The 11728-nt window shown below is 37.8% G+C and overlaps 1 protein-coding gene across 1 annotated transcript; it reads right to left on the bottom strand.

Annotated features, from left to right (window-relative positions):
• Window positions 1–2012: 2012 nt before the first annotated feature.
• Window positions 2013–4853, bottom strand: LOC131427612 (terminal uridylyltransferase Tailor-like). The gene is made up of 3 exons (XM_058590980.1): window positions 4538–4853; window positions 4091–4180; window positions 2013–3447 (listed from the first exon to the last, which is right to left on the bottom strand). The coding sequence occupies exons 1-3, from the start codon at window positions 4772–4774 to the stop codon at window positions 2110–2112; spliced, it is 1665 nt and encodes a 554-aa protein (XP_058446963.1). The 5' UTR covers window positions 4775–4853; the 3' UTR covers window positions 2013–2109.
• Window positions 4854–11728: the final 6875 nt, after the last annotated feature.

Raw genomic sequence — 11728 nt, 5'->3', positions numbered from 1 at the left:
CTACGTGAAAAGTGGGATGGAAAATATTCACATAACTTTTCACGTAACTATAACATGATTATTATTTTGAGTGTATAGTTACGTGAAAAGTTATGTGAATATTTTCCACCCTACTTTTCACGTAGGTTTTAATAGACTAGCATTTAAAAGCTGTTTAATGCATAATCCAGTAAAAATTACGTGTTTCATAGGTAAAATGTAATGTACTGCTCATATCACATTTATCTATCAGTTCATATCAAATTTAGATACCAAAGAATCACTATTTTATATATTGGTTGAAGTCAAAAGGGAGATTTCAGATTTTTATATAAATCTAAAGAATGAAAAATGACATGCAAAACAAAACATTTATTTTAGAAAATCAGCATAGAATTTTAAATAAAAAATAAAAAGCACTAATAACGTCGTGGGATCTCGAATCGACAAGCTTCCAGAAATCGTTATGTTGTCACTGCCATCCAACTTAAGCCGAAGTCGAGATCCGAGAACTCCCACAACACTACCGATGCAGTTTGATGTCGCATTACATGGGTCCAGTGTCTCTAGCTTCATACCGATTTTGAACTCGTTCATCGGTGGACCAACGGCCTGTTTGAAGCATTCGGCAGGAGCGGGCACACTTCCGGACTCACGCAGGCACTCGATCCAACCGAACACATGGAAACTTTCATACTGGAATGAACCGATCGATGTAGTAAAAAATTGTAATTAAATAACATTTCTCACAAATACTTACACTTTGAGGGCCACTGTTCGCCATTTTCAAAATCGAGTTTTTCACACTGGAAATTCACGTAGATTGTTTGACGTTTGGTCAATTCACGTAAACCTTATGTGATGACTCTATTCATTTTAGAGGATGTTCGTATAACATTAATTTTCGTCGCGTAAAATATTCAATTTGACATTTGAAACCAGTTTACGTGATTTTTCAAGTGAATCGAACGTGAATTTTTATTTGAGTGCTGAACATGCCCTTACAAGCAAACAAAACGTTTGGTAAGCCTCAATCACTGAAAATTATCCTGCTTTCTATGTGTTGGTTTTGCCTGTTATGCTTCGTGCGACGATTCGTTCAACTTTTGCGAGCTTTTTTTTTTGACTACATTTCACCTTAAACACGTGTTTCAAAATGACGAATCACGTGGATCAAGCATGCATGTAAGGTCTCCACCCAAAACTACTCGTTGCGTGCCAAACAATTTTCCAACGATCTAGTATTCTTTTCTTCAACGGCGAAACACTGAGCATCTCGTTGGGCGCCAAACATCAATCGTAGATCTAGCAATCAGTGGTGACTTTTTTCAGTGGAAAATTCCATTTTCATACAAATCAACTTTATGGGTTTTTCTCACTTTCCCGGTGAAGTTTCTCAATGGTATGTTTATATTAGAAAACTGAGAAACATACTTCCGGATTCTCTACGAAAAAAAAATTGTCTTTCTTATCTATTTGATGCATTCCAACATTAGAAAAAAAAAAACATATCATAGTATGAGTAATAGCTTTTACTTAACAATTTATTTACTGTTTAAAGAAAATTTGCTTCGATGTTAACAAGATTCAAAGATTTTCGATACAAAATATAAAAATTACCGAATATTTTTTCTTGAAAACGGTATCATATAGAATAATTTTCAATGACACTTTTTTCATTGTAAATTTAGCGTTTTTTCATAAAGTTTTGTTGATAAATAGAAAAAAAAATTTCGATTTGTTAGTATTTTATATCCGAAACACTCTATTCAGTCTTCTACAAGTACTTCGGCTTTATGTTAAACATTTAAACTTGAATGCAATCCAGTACAAAACGAAAACTTGAGGTAAAATAAACATGATAATCATGCGATCCTTCTAAATATGTTAAATGCTTTGTGATCAGTTGTATAATGTCTCATAGAAAACGTAGCTTTTTTGTCAATTTTTAACCACTGTGCGAGGTATCAGACGAAAACAACAAGGACAACTACAGAGAATAAAAGAAACGGTTATTTATTCTTTCAGTTATATAGTTATATTTCTTTTAATATAAAGTTCTCTGTTATAATTCAATCCAACAAATATGCTAAAAGTTCACTTGGTCAAACTCTTCACTGGTTTCTCGTTTTACATTACCTTAATCTTCATTACTTCGACGGCTTCATGGCAGGCATTCATGAATTTCTGATAGTCTCCGCTTTTTATGTTACCGGCAGTATTGCGCGTTTGCTCAAAATAATCACTGGACATCATCGGTGGAATCGAGGTTCGATCGGTAGCGAAATTGAACCATTGCTTTGGTTTAACCTGCCCATCCAGCAAGCAGATTCCGTATTGCGTCCAATCGAATTGGCTCCAATAGTTGAAGAAACCTCTCATCAAAGTAAGCAGATCTTTCGGTCTGGTGGCATGGCCGACTGGGATGCTCCGACGGAAGTTGGTATTGAACGACCCGTTCTGTATGATCGGACCTACGAGAAGTTTATCGACCGGTGGAAGATACTGCTTTTGCTGCATAAAAAATACAATCAACATAATCAGCATATGATTTGCAAAGTTCAGGCTGATCTCTGCCAATTTCTTCCATTCCTTCAGACAAAAGAACAACTTACTAGCCAATGGCTGTAATTCTAAGAAATATTTTATGAGTTCGGAATTAGCAACCACATAACAACTGCCAAATGTCAAATCCATTTTAAGATTCAGCGATCGCACATTAACTCGTATGAGCGTCGGTCTCTCAAAGATGTGAAATATTTCTCTAACATCATCCGGGTTGGCCGAAGCCCATGCGATAGCTTTATTCAAAGCCGTTTTATCATTCTGTCCGGACTGAGACTTAATCCACACATCAAGATCAGCATCCGCTTCGGCCAATCCAGTTACGCGTGAACCAAAGAAACGAACCGTCATGCCTCCCAATGCTTTCGACAGATGTCTCTTCAGATAGCTTTCAACCGCTTCGAACGGAGTGCTGAGTGCGATTTGCCTTCCCAGGACACTCTTTTTATCCAGTTCCATTTCTTTAACTGCCAGCAAATACATGGCTGCCGCGTTTGAGTTATTATTCAGCTCACGTGGCAACTCAACGTGATCCAGGGGAATTTTACGAATACTGGTAGCATGCAGTTGACTTTCCAGGTGTAGTATTGGATTGGCCTTCAGGGTGCTGGCGTGGATCATGTACCACGCTATGGCACCATGTAAATGGCAGCGCTTGACACCATCATCGGCACACGGACGGCACGTGTAATCGAACACAACTTTCCATTTTCGGAAATGTGTCCGTACGAAGAAATTCTGCGCCACCGCGTTCACACAGACCGGCTTGCGTAGAATGCAACTGATGAAGTCGGCTGCCTTGGCCAGGTATTCGGCCGTTAGCTGATCCACGCACTCGTAGTTACTGTCGTAACGAACCAGAATGTCGTTCATCGTCTGTATGTACAGGTTGAACATGATGAGCTAGAAGAAAGGGATAGAGTTAAAAACTGTATTCATTTTGCATCATACCTCGTCTGCTATTTTTTTAATAAGTTCAAAAATTATCACAATAAACACGTGATATCTACAAGAAATTCATTTGTATAATTTTCACAAGCTTTTATGATGATTTATCAGGTACTTTTTTCCGTCGGTGTATAACTTAAATCTTTCATGCAAGTTCCATCGAGCGACTGAAGAAGAAAGTAAGCTCGCTGATTGCCTCACTGAAAAGCTCGATGCTCAACCTATGCGCCTCCTGTCGGCGGTATTACGGTACTATTCCAAATTATAAACAAACAACAGTTGTTTGAGAGCCGTATTCTCAACTGAATCTTTTTGCCGGTAAAAAGGTTTCATTGTAACAAAAAAAAAACGAATAAAAATGCTAGCTGATATTTTAGCACAACTGGCAAGCAATCGGACAATTGGTAAATTTGCTTATACTATTATGTCAGAATACATTGGATGCCGGACGGGGAGAGTATCCGATTTCAAAATTCAAATGTGTCATTCTGATGTTTTCATACAAGGATTCACATAACAAAGCGCTTCTTTGAGAACAGTCAAATATATATGTAGGATCATTTCAAGTGGATATTGAACAACATAATTTATTACTCACCAGGCGTTTCGCCCCGTCGTCTAGTGCGCAGTCAGCATGATCACCGTTCAGCAAGTGTGGAATAAGTGCACTGGTATGCAGCAGAGCTTTCTGCGTTCAGGAGACGAATCGTACATAAACAAAACAAAAAAATGCTTAGTCGTAAAATTGGTAAACAAACTGCAGTAAAGGGACATTAAGGCCCTAGGGCGAGATCATAGAAACTTTGCACATGTATTGAAAACAATCTTCCAATCACTTTTATTTCTTTGCTCTTTTTACGGCTGAGACCAAGTACAGTCCATCCCGCCATTAGGTAGTTAAACATTGGAAAAAATTCTGCGAAGCGTTACTTATAAGCGATTTCAGGAATACTTGAATAGTTTTGCACGTTCGCATGAATCACTATCGTGGACTGTCTCGCACCTGTCCCTAATAACCACTAATAATCTAGCGGAATTCACTTACCCCGCAACACTCCACCGGTCGAAGGAAATGCAAAATGTCTTTCTCGAACGCCCAATCGTAGAAGACCTGCGAGCGGGCACTACGGATGCGTTGTTTGGAACCCATTTCCCGGACCGCACGTTGCAACATCTGCAACGGTTCTACGGCCGGCTCAGCAATCCAACTCACCCGGCGCAGGTAGTCATCCGCCAAATCGTTAAACCGTCGTACGAATAGTTGCAGATGTAGAAAAGCCATGTTTGCCGTTTGCCGCAAGACGATTCTCCAAACACGACCAACCGGAGAGCGAGAAGCCCAAAATGTAAACCACCAACGGATGAAGTTCGAACAATACTAAATACACTACGATGACGCCAAGATTCTATGCGAGAGCGTGCGACACTGGCATAACTACACTCGAGAGCACTCAAGCAAAATCTACATATAGAGGATTCCAGAAAATTTATTTTATTGATTCAAAAATCAAATTATGTTATACGCTTGCGCAATCCTTAGTTCGAATTTTTCAAATATCTGAAATTTTTGAAATTTAATTACAATTCACATACATCCAAAAGCATGTTCTTTTGTATTTCATGGGAATTCCGTACATTTTTGATAGAACTACATAAGTTTCATCAAATATCATACTGTTTCCTTATAAAACGAATTTATGATTCTTATACTAGATCGATTCAGTTAAATAGCCAGTACAAGGGAAAAATCTGTTAATTATTCGTCGAAAGGTACAAATAACAATTCAAACGATAAGTGGTCTTTCAAAAAACAGAACCTTTTTGCAAATATATTTGAATAGGGAATGTGGATGTTTTTTGAATGGAAAATGATTACTTTAAACAAGCAAGCTATGGTTTACTGTTCGAAGGGTTATTATGATTGTCACTTCACGTGTACAATTTCAAAAATCTAGTAGTCCATGAGATCTCGCATTATTCATTTCGACGTAAATATTTCAAAAGGGCATACAAGCTAATGACAGATTTTCATTGTTTACTTTCTTTTTGGCATATTTCTGCTTTCTCATTCCCATATTCATTATTTGTCCCATTAATCCCAAATTCCGGGATAACGGACAATAAGCCAACTGTTAATATCCACTTTGAAGAGGAATTCCGAACACTGCGGAAAACGCAATAAAGCGGCCCTTACACGTGACAAAATTATTGTCAATCCAAAGTACACTGAAGTCTTTTTTTATGCGAATTTACGTACCGCATAACTCTGAAAATTCGCATAAAAAACCGCATAACTCTGAAAATTCGCATAAAAAAGTCGCGTAAAAAATTGCATAAAAAAGACCTTAGTGTATTGTCAATACCGTCAATCCAACTGACTTGGTAACTTGAGTCCGCATTTTTCGAAAAAATCAAGCGTTTAGCGGTCCTTAAGCGACTCTTACACGAGACAATGTTATTGTAAATACAAGGAGTATTGACAATACTTTTGATCGTGTAATGGAAACTTCATTATACTTCATTAAAAATGTCATTACTAAAAAATAATATCATTTTAATGAACGTGTAATGGTGCACTAATGACGAGATTTCTAACAAATTTGAAATACATCATTATTTAGTCATCATTTAAAATGACATTTTTAATGCTCGTGTAAGGGCCGCTATTGGATTGACGAAAATATTGTCAAAAAAATCAAAACTGCTCATCAATCCCACAGTTCTTTCTCTCCAGAGATAAACTGTTAAATATGTGCAATGACCTCTTCTCTCAATATTTTAATGTTCAGTTGAAATATTTAAAGCTCCAAGCGCTTGATTTTTTTTTTCGAAAAATACGGACTTAAGTTACTAAGTCAATTAAATTGACGTTATTGACAATACTTTGAATTGACAATAATATAGTCACGTGGGCCGCTAATGGAACCAAACGATCCGTCAAACGTTAAACCAAACGAGTAATGTGAATCAACATTGTTTGTTGCTGAAAATTGAAGAGGAATATTGATATCAAAGCTAAAAAACCTGTTTTAATCTACCTAGTGGTGTAATGATGCCTTTCTCATATCGATCATACTATCATATATAATACTGTGGCATTCTTCAAAATATTTTTCTTCAATTCTTAAAAGATTAACCGAAATCGATTTGTTTGACCGTCTACTGATAAAAAAAAATATCAATTGGAGAATATTTGAGGTCGATTTAGAAAATGTTTTACGTTTTTTTGCCCTTTCATTGATGGTATGAAAAATTTTAACACACTTTACCATATATATTTCGGGATCCGGATGAAATTCAGTAATTCCGTATGGAACCACAGGACCTTTCATTTGAACATAAGTTTGTGAAAGTCGGTCGCGCCATCTATGAGAAAAGTAAGAACACATATTTTCATTTTCTTGCATATTTTACCCCATAACTCCGAAACCGGAAGTCTGATCCGAATGAAATTCAGGAACTTATTATGGGTTAAAGAACTTTCATTTGAATCTAAGAATATTTTTGCTGTAAAGAATATTTTTCTGCTCAGTCTGTATAGTTTTTTTTTCATGCATTTTTGGGGTAGTGTCAGTGGCGTACCGAGGAAATTTAGCGCCCGGGGCAAAATTAGAGTTTTGCCGCCCGCATCGTTGGATTAGTTAGCAAAAAACAAAAATCCGGAAATCCGCACCCCGCACTAAATTCCAAACCAGAATTCGGGAACTGGATCCTGGAAATGAATACAGAATCAGGGTTCTAAAAATGAAATCTGTAGCTGGGGTTTGAAACTGAATTGTAGAACTGTATTTTGCACTATATCAATTGCCGGATCTGAAACTTGAAACGGGTCAAAATTTTAAGTCGATCCGACCAGAAACAGCTGAGTTATCGAGGTTGGAGTAAAGTCGTTTTGTAGTTTGTTTAAAAAATGGAAAAAACCGAGTTTCGTGTTTTGATAAAACATTGTTTTTTAATGGGTAAAAACACCGTGCAAGCGAAACAATGGATTGAAAAATGTTATCCGGACTCTTGTCCATCAAAAGCAACGATTTGTCGGTGGTTCGCCGAGTTTAAACGTGGTCGTACCGACACAAATGACGCGGAACGCTCGGGTAGACCTGTGGAAGCCGTTACACCGGAAAATGTGAGTGAAGTGACAAAAATTATAACGAAAGATCGTAAAGTGAAGCTCCGTGAGATTGCTGAGATAACACAGATATCATATGGAAGTGTATTCAGTGTATATATCCTTCATGAAAAATTGAGCATGAAAAAGGTTTTTTCCAAGTGGGTGCCGCGATTGCTTTCGATGGAACAAAAACAGCAACGAGTCGATGAATGCAGTTTTTGTTCCATCCATGGCGAAATTGAACGAATTGGGTTTTGATCTGCTTCCCCACCCCCCATACTCGCCAGATTTAGTCCCCAGTGACTAATGGCTCTTTGCTGATCTTAAAACAATTCTTCAGGGAAAAAGATTTGGCTCAAATGAGGAGGTCATCGCTGAAACTGAAGCTTATTTTGAAGCGAAAGATAATTTTTTTTTATAGACATGGTATTGAAAAATTGGAAAAACGTTGTAAAAATAAAGTTGTAAATGTGCAGTGATATAATGCATATGGTTATTTAGGTAATGTCCAACGAAACTTACTAACGGGTAAAGTTAAAATTTTCAGGACGGCTGTCACGCGATTTGAAACCAAACTAATTTAAAATCGTACCTCAAAACGTGATATCGAAGACAATTTTTTTATGAGGTAACTTATTCATAGCAGACGTCTGATTTAAAATAGTCGAAATGCGTTGGCTAATTTCTAACAAATAGTTTTTTCCTCAGTCTCTAGGCAGCCGGTTACCGGGAGATAACTTTAGAGTTATTTTAATTGACAGTCAATAAGTTCTAAACTGAGGTTGTATGATAATTCTAAAAGAAGACGATAGTTTGCTTATTTGATTTTTATTTATTTTCGAATGAGCCGATTCTTACGAACAACTATCGCTCTAGCTTAGCGATTCTTAGTTTGTCTCACAGTGAAACTTTATTTTCTGTAGTTACTCTCATCCTAACAGTTCCAATATAAATTTCTAGTTTGCCTTGATCTTCTACCTGTCTGTCACAGTAAATGCCCAGATAGTTCCACTATTTCAAATGAAAATATCTAAAACAACCAAGACGTTTGAACCAAAAAGAATTCAGCCTTGGCCATTCTATTCGAAGGACCTACATAGACTATTTAAATCGTAAATCACCTGGACAGATTGGTCACACAAACACTAAACAAAGTATTAAAACAGCATGCATTATAAAACTAAATTTTTAATGAATGAAATAAATAAAGAAAACTATAAACAATAACTAAACGGAACAATTTTGATGGAAGCACCGCTAACGAATCCCACCTTGAGAATAAGCGATGAGAAACGCTTATGAATTGAGCTCACCACAACCTATAGTATTTAGGAATGAGAAATAAGTTTTCTTCCAGATTAGATTATCCTTCAATTGTATTGAAAAATTAGGAGTGCATAATAGTGTTTATTTAGTTGAACCAACCAATGGTTTATTTATAAAAAAAAATGTGCTGGTAACATAAAGTAGGAAAAGAGAAATTCCTGTGGCCTTTTACGGCATGGAAGCAGAAACCCCTATCTACTTTTGGCTGCCGGATTCCATTTCCATTTGTTATGACCAAAGCATTCAATTTTATCGAACTCAATATTCGTTGTGAGGCGCAAAGCGTTTCTTCTCCTAGAGCTTCTTCCTGGCATGTATGTTGTTTCCGACAAAATTATAGCCTGTCCTATTTGCCTAGTTTTGACAGTCTGTTCGGTGTATGTTTCCATCATCATCTCAAAGTTTGTTTATTTGTTTATTTATTTATTTAGGTATAATCAACAGACACAATATGGTCCTAATGATAATTTCTAGTAATATATAAAAAAATTTCCAAGTATCCTACTGCGTGATAGATTGAAGTCAAATCCTGATGAAACGCGGTTGAATGATCTCTGCAAGCCAATAATAGCATTGTTAGCACCGTAGTTAGTTCGTCATAAAGGAAGTCGAAGAAATGCACTGTTGCGAAGAGCCCGGGGTCGGACATTGATATTAATTTCGCGGAGCAAAGCAGGGCAGTCAATCCTATCGGTCAGAACATCTGCTATCAATAAAGCACGTGCAACATCTCGACGAACTTGTAGTGTATCGAGACCGATTAATAACCCGCGACTTACGTAGCTTGGTAGTTGGTGAGGATTGTTCCACGGTAAGCGCCGTAGGGCGAAACGAATGAATCTGCGTTGTATCGATTCGATTCTATGAGCTCCGTTTATATAGTGAGGGTTCCAAACGACAGAACAGTACTCCAAGGATGAACGAACAAGCGAGCAAAACAGAGATTTTAAACAGTGCACGTCTGTAAAATGTTTAGCCATCCTCATTACAAATCCTAGGTTGCGAGAAGCTTTAGAAACGATATAGCTAATGTATTGCTTGAATGTCAGTTGTTCATCGAGAAAGACACCAAGGTCTTTAACACACGTCGTTCTGACTATCGGGGATCCTTCCTGAAAGTAATCAAAATGAAATGGCTCTTCCTTCTTCGAGAACGTGATGGTCGAGCATTTGTCAGGATTCAATTTCATACGGTTTACTTTACATCACTCGGCGAAGCTCAACAATTGTCGTTGAAGAAAACCTGCATCTTCTGGTCTTCGAATGTAATAGTAGATCTTAACGTCATCGGCAAACGATAGACGAGGGCCCTCTAGAGTAAAGTTGACGTCGTTGAAATACAGTAAAAATATTAAAGGCCCGAGATGACTACCCTGCGGAATTCCGGACGAAGCGATACTTATTGGAAACGTGATCGCCGATTTTCACTGCTAAACGACGATCTACAAGATATTACTGCAGCCACCGAAGGATGTTAGAGCCGAATCCAAGTCTTTCCAATTTAGCAATTGTTATATTGTGATTTATTATACCAAAGGCAGCAGAGAGATCCGTGTAAATAGCGTCTGTTTGTAAGCCTTTTGACATACCATCAGTCACGTAGCACATGAATGACAATAGGTTGGTGGTTGTGGAGCGCTTGGGCATAAAACCATGTTGAGTGTCAACAATAGATTGCTTGCAGTGGTTGAAAATCGGTGTCAGAATAACCTTTTCAAACAGTTTAGGAACTGCACTAAGCGATGTGATGCCACGGTAATTGTTCACGTCTTTTTTGTCACCTTTCTTATACACTGGAAACATAAAAGAAGATTTCCATAAGTTGGGAAAAACTTCTTTAGAGAGTGACATCCGAAATAGTCGACAAAGGGGAGCAATTACACCAGTCGAGCAATTTTTCAATATAACTGCCGGTAAGCCGTCAAGGCCAGAGGAGGTAGACGACTTCATGCAAGCGATTGCCGTCCGAATCGAGTCCTCGTCAATATGAATGAGATTTAAAGAATTATTAGATTCTGGAACGTTGGGCGCAGCGAGTGTAATTTGTTGCGGGCTTAAGGTTTCGTTTGTAAAGGCACGAGAAATTTTTTTCCGAAAAAAGCTGGCAGATTTCCCGCTTACACGAACCAGTAAACTCTCCAAACTTCATTATTGAAGGTAACTCAGACTCCTTCCTTTGCTCGTTCACGTGTTTCCAAAAAGACTTCGGATTGGATTTCAATTTCCGTTGTACATTTTTCAAGTAGTTGACATGACAACGCTTGACAGTTTTCTTATATAATTGATTGATCTGGACATATTGATTACGCAGTGTGTATCCTCCATGTTTTGAATACCGTTTTAGGGCGGCTCTTTTAGTCGTTTTCAGTTGTCTCACTACGGTGGTCCGCCATGGTGGATGCAGGGAAAGCCGTTTGGATCGTTTTGGTACAAAGAAGTCAATCGCGTAGCTCATGACGTTAGAGAACGTTTGTACAGCAGCGTTGACATCATCATTGTCGAGAATTTCCTCCCAGTCAATATGTATTAGAAAGTCGGTCATTTTAGTGTAGTCAGCTTTATTAAAATTATAGCTGATGATGTCGGTCGTGTTGTAGCCATCTGGTGGAAGATTAGAGTTGAGCACAATATGAAGTGGCGGGTGATGTCGAACAGATTTGACCAAAGGAAACGGTGAGGCACTAATTATAGGTGCAACATCTGCTCTGCTCGAGAAGCATAGATCCAGCATTCGGTCGTTTTCGTTACGTTACGTGTCACTTTCAGATTTCGCTGCCGATTCTTGAAGTATAATTGCGT

This window comes from Malaya genurostris, chromosome 2 (assembly GCF_030247185.1).
Source record: "Malaya genurostris strain Urasoe2022 chromosome 2, Malgen_1.1, whole genome shotgun sequence".
Lineage (NCBI taxonomy): Eukaryota > Metazoa > Arthropoda > Insecta > Diptera > Culicidae > Malaya > Malaya genurostris.
This window is presented reverse-complemented; position numbering and strand designations above follow the sequence as displayed.

What these genes read in the sequence shown, in the direction of transcription:
- LOC131427612 (XM_058590980.1), bottom strand. Translation starts at nt 4,774, where the DNA reads ATGGCTTTTCTACATCTGCAACTATTCGTACGACGGTTTAACGATTTG. An exon ending in GACCGGTGGAGTGTTGCGGG is followed by an intron (nt 4,181 to 4,537) that starts GTAAGTGAATTC and finishes TCCTGAACGCAG; the next exon opens with AAAGCTCTGCTGCATACCAG. An exon ending in ACGACGGGGCGAAACGCCTG is followed by an intron (nt 3,448 to 4,090) that starts GTGAGTAATAAA and finishes CCTTTCTTCTAG; the next exon opens with CTCATCATGTTCAACCTGTA.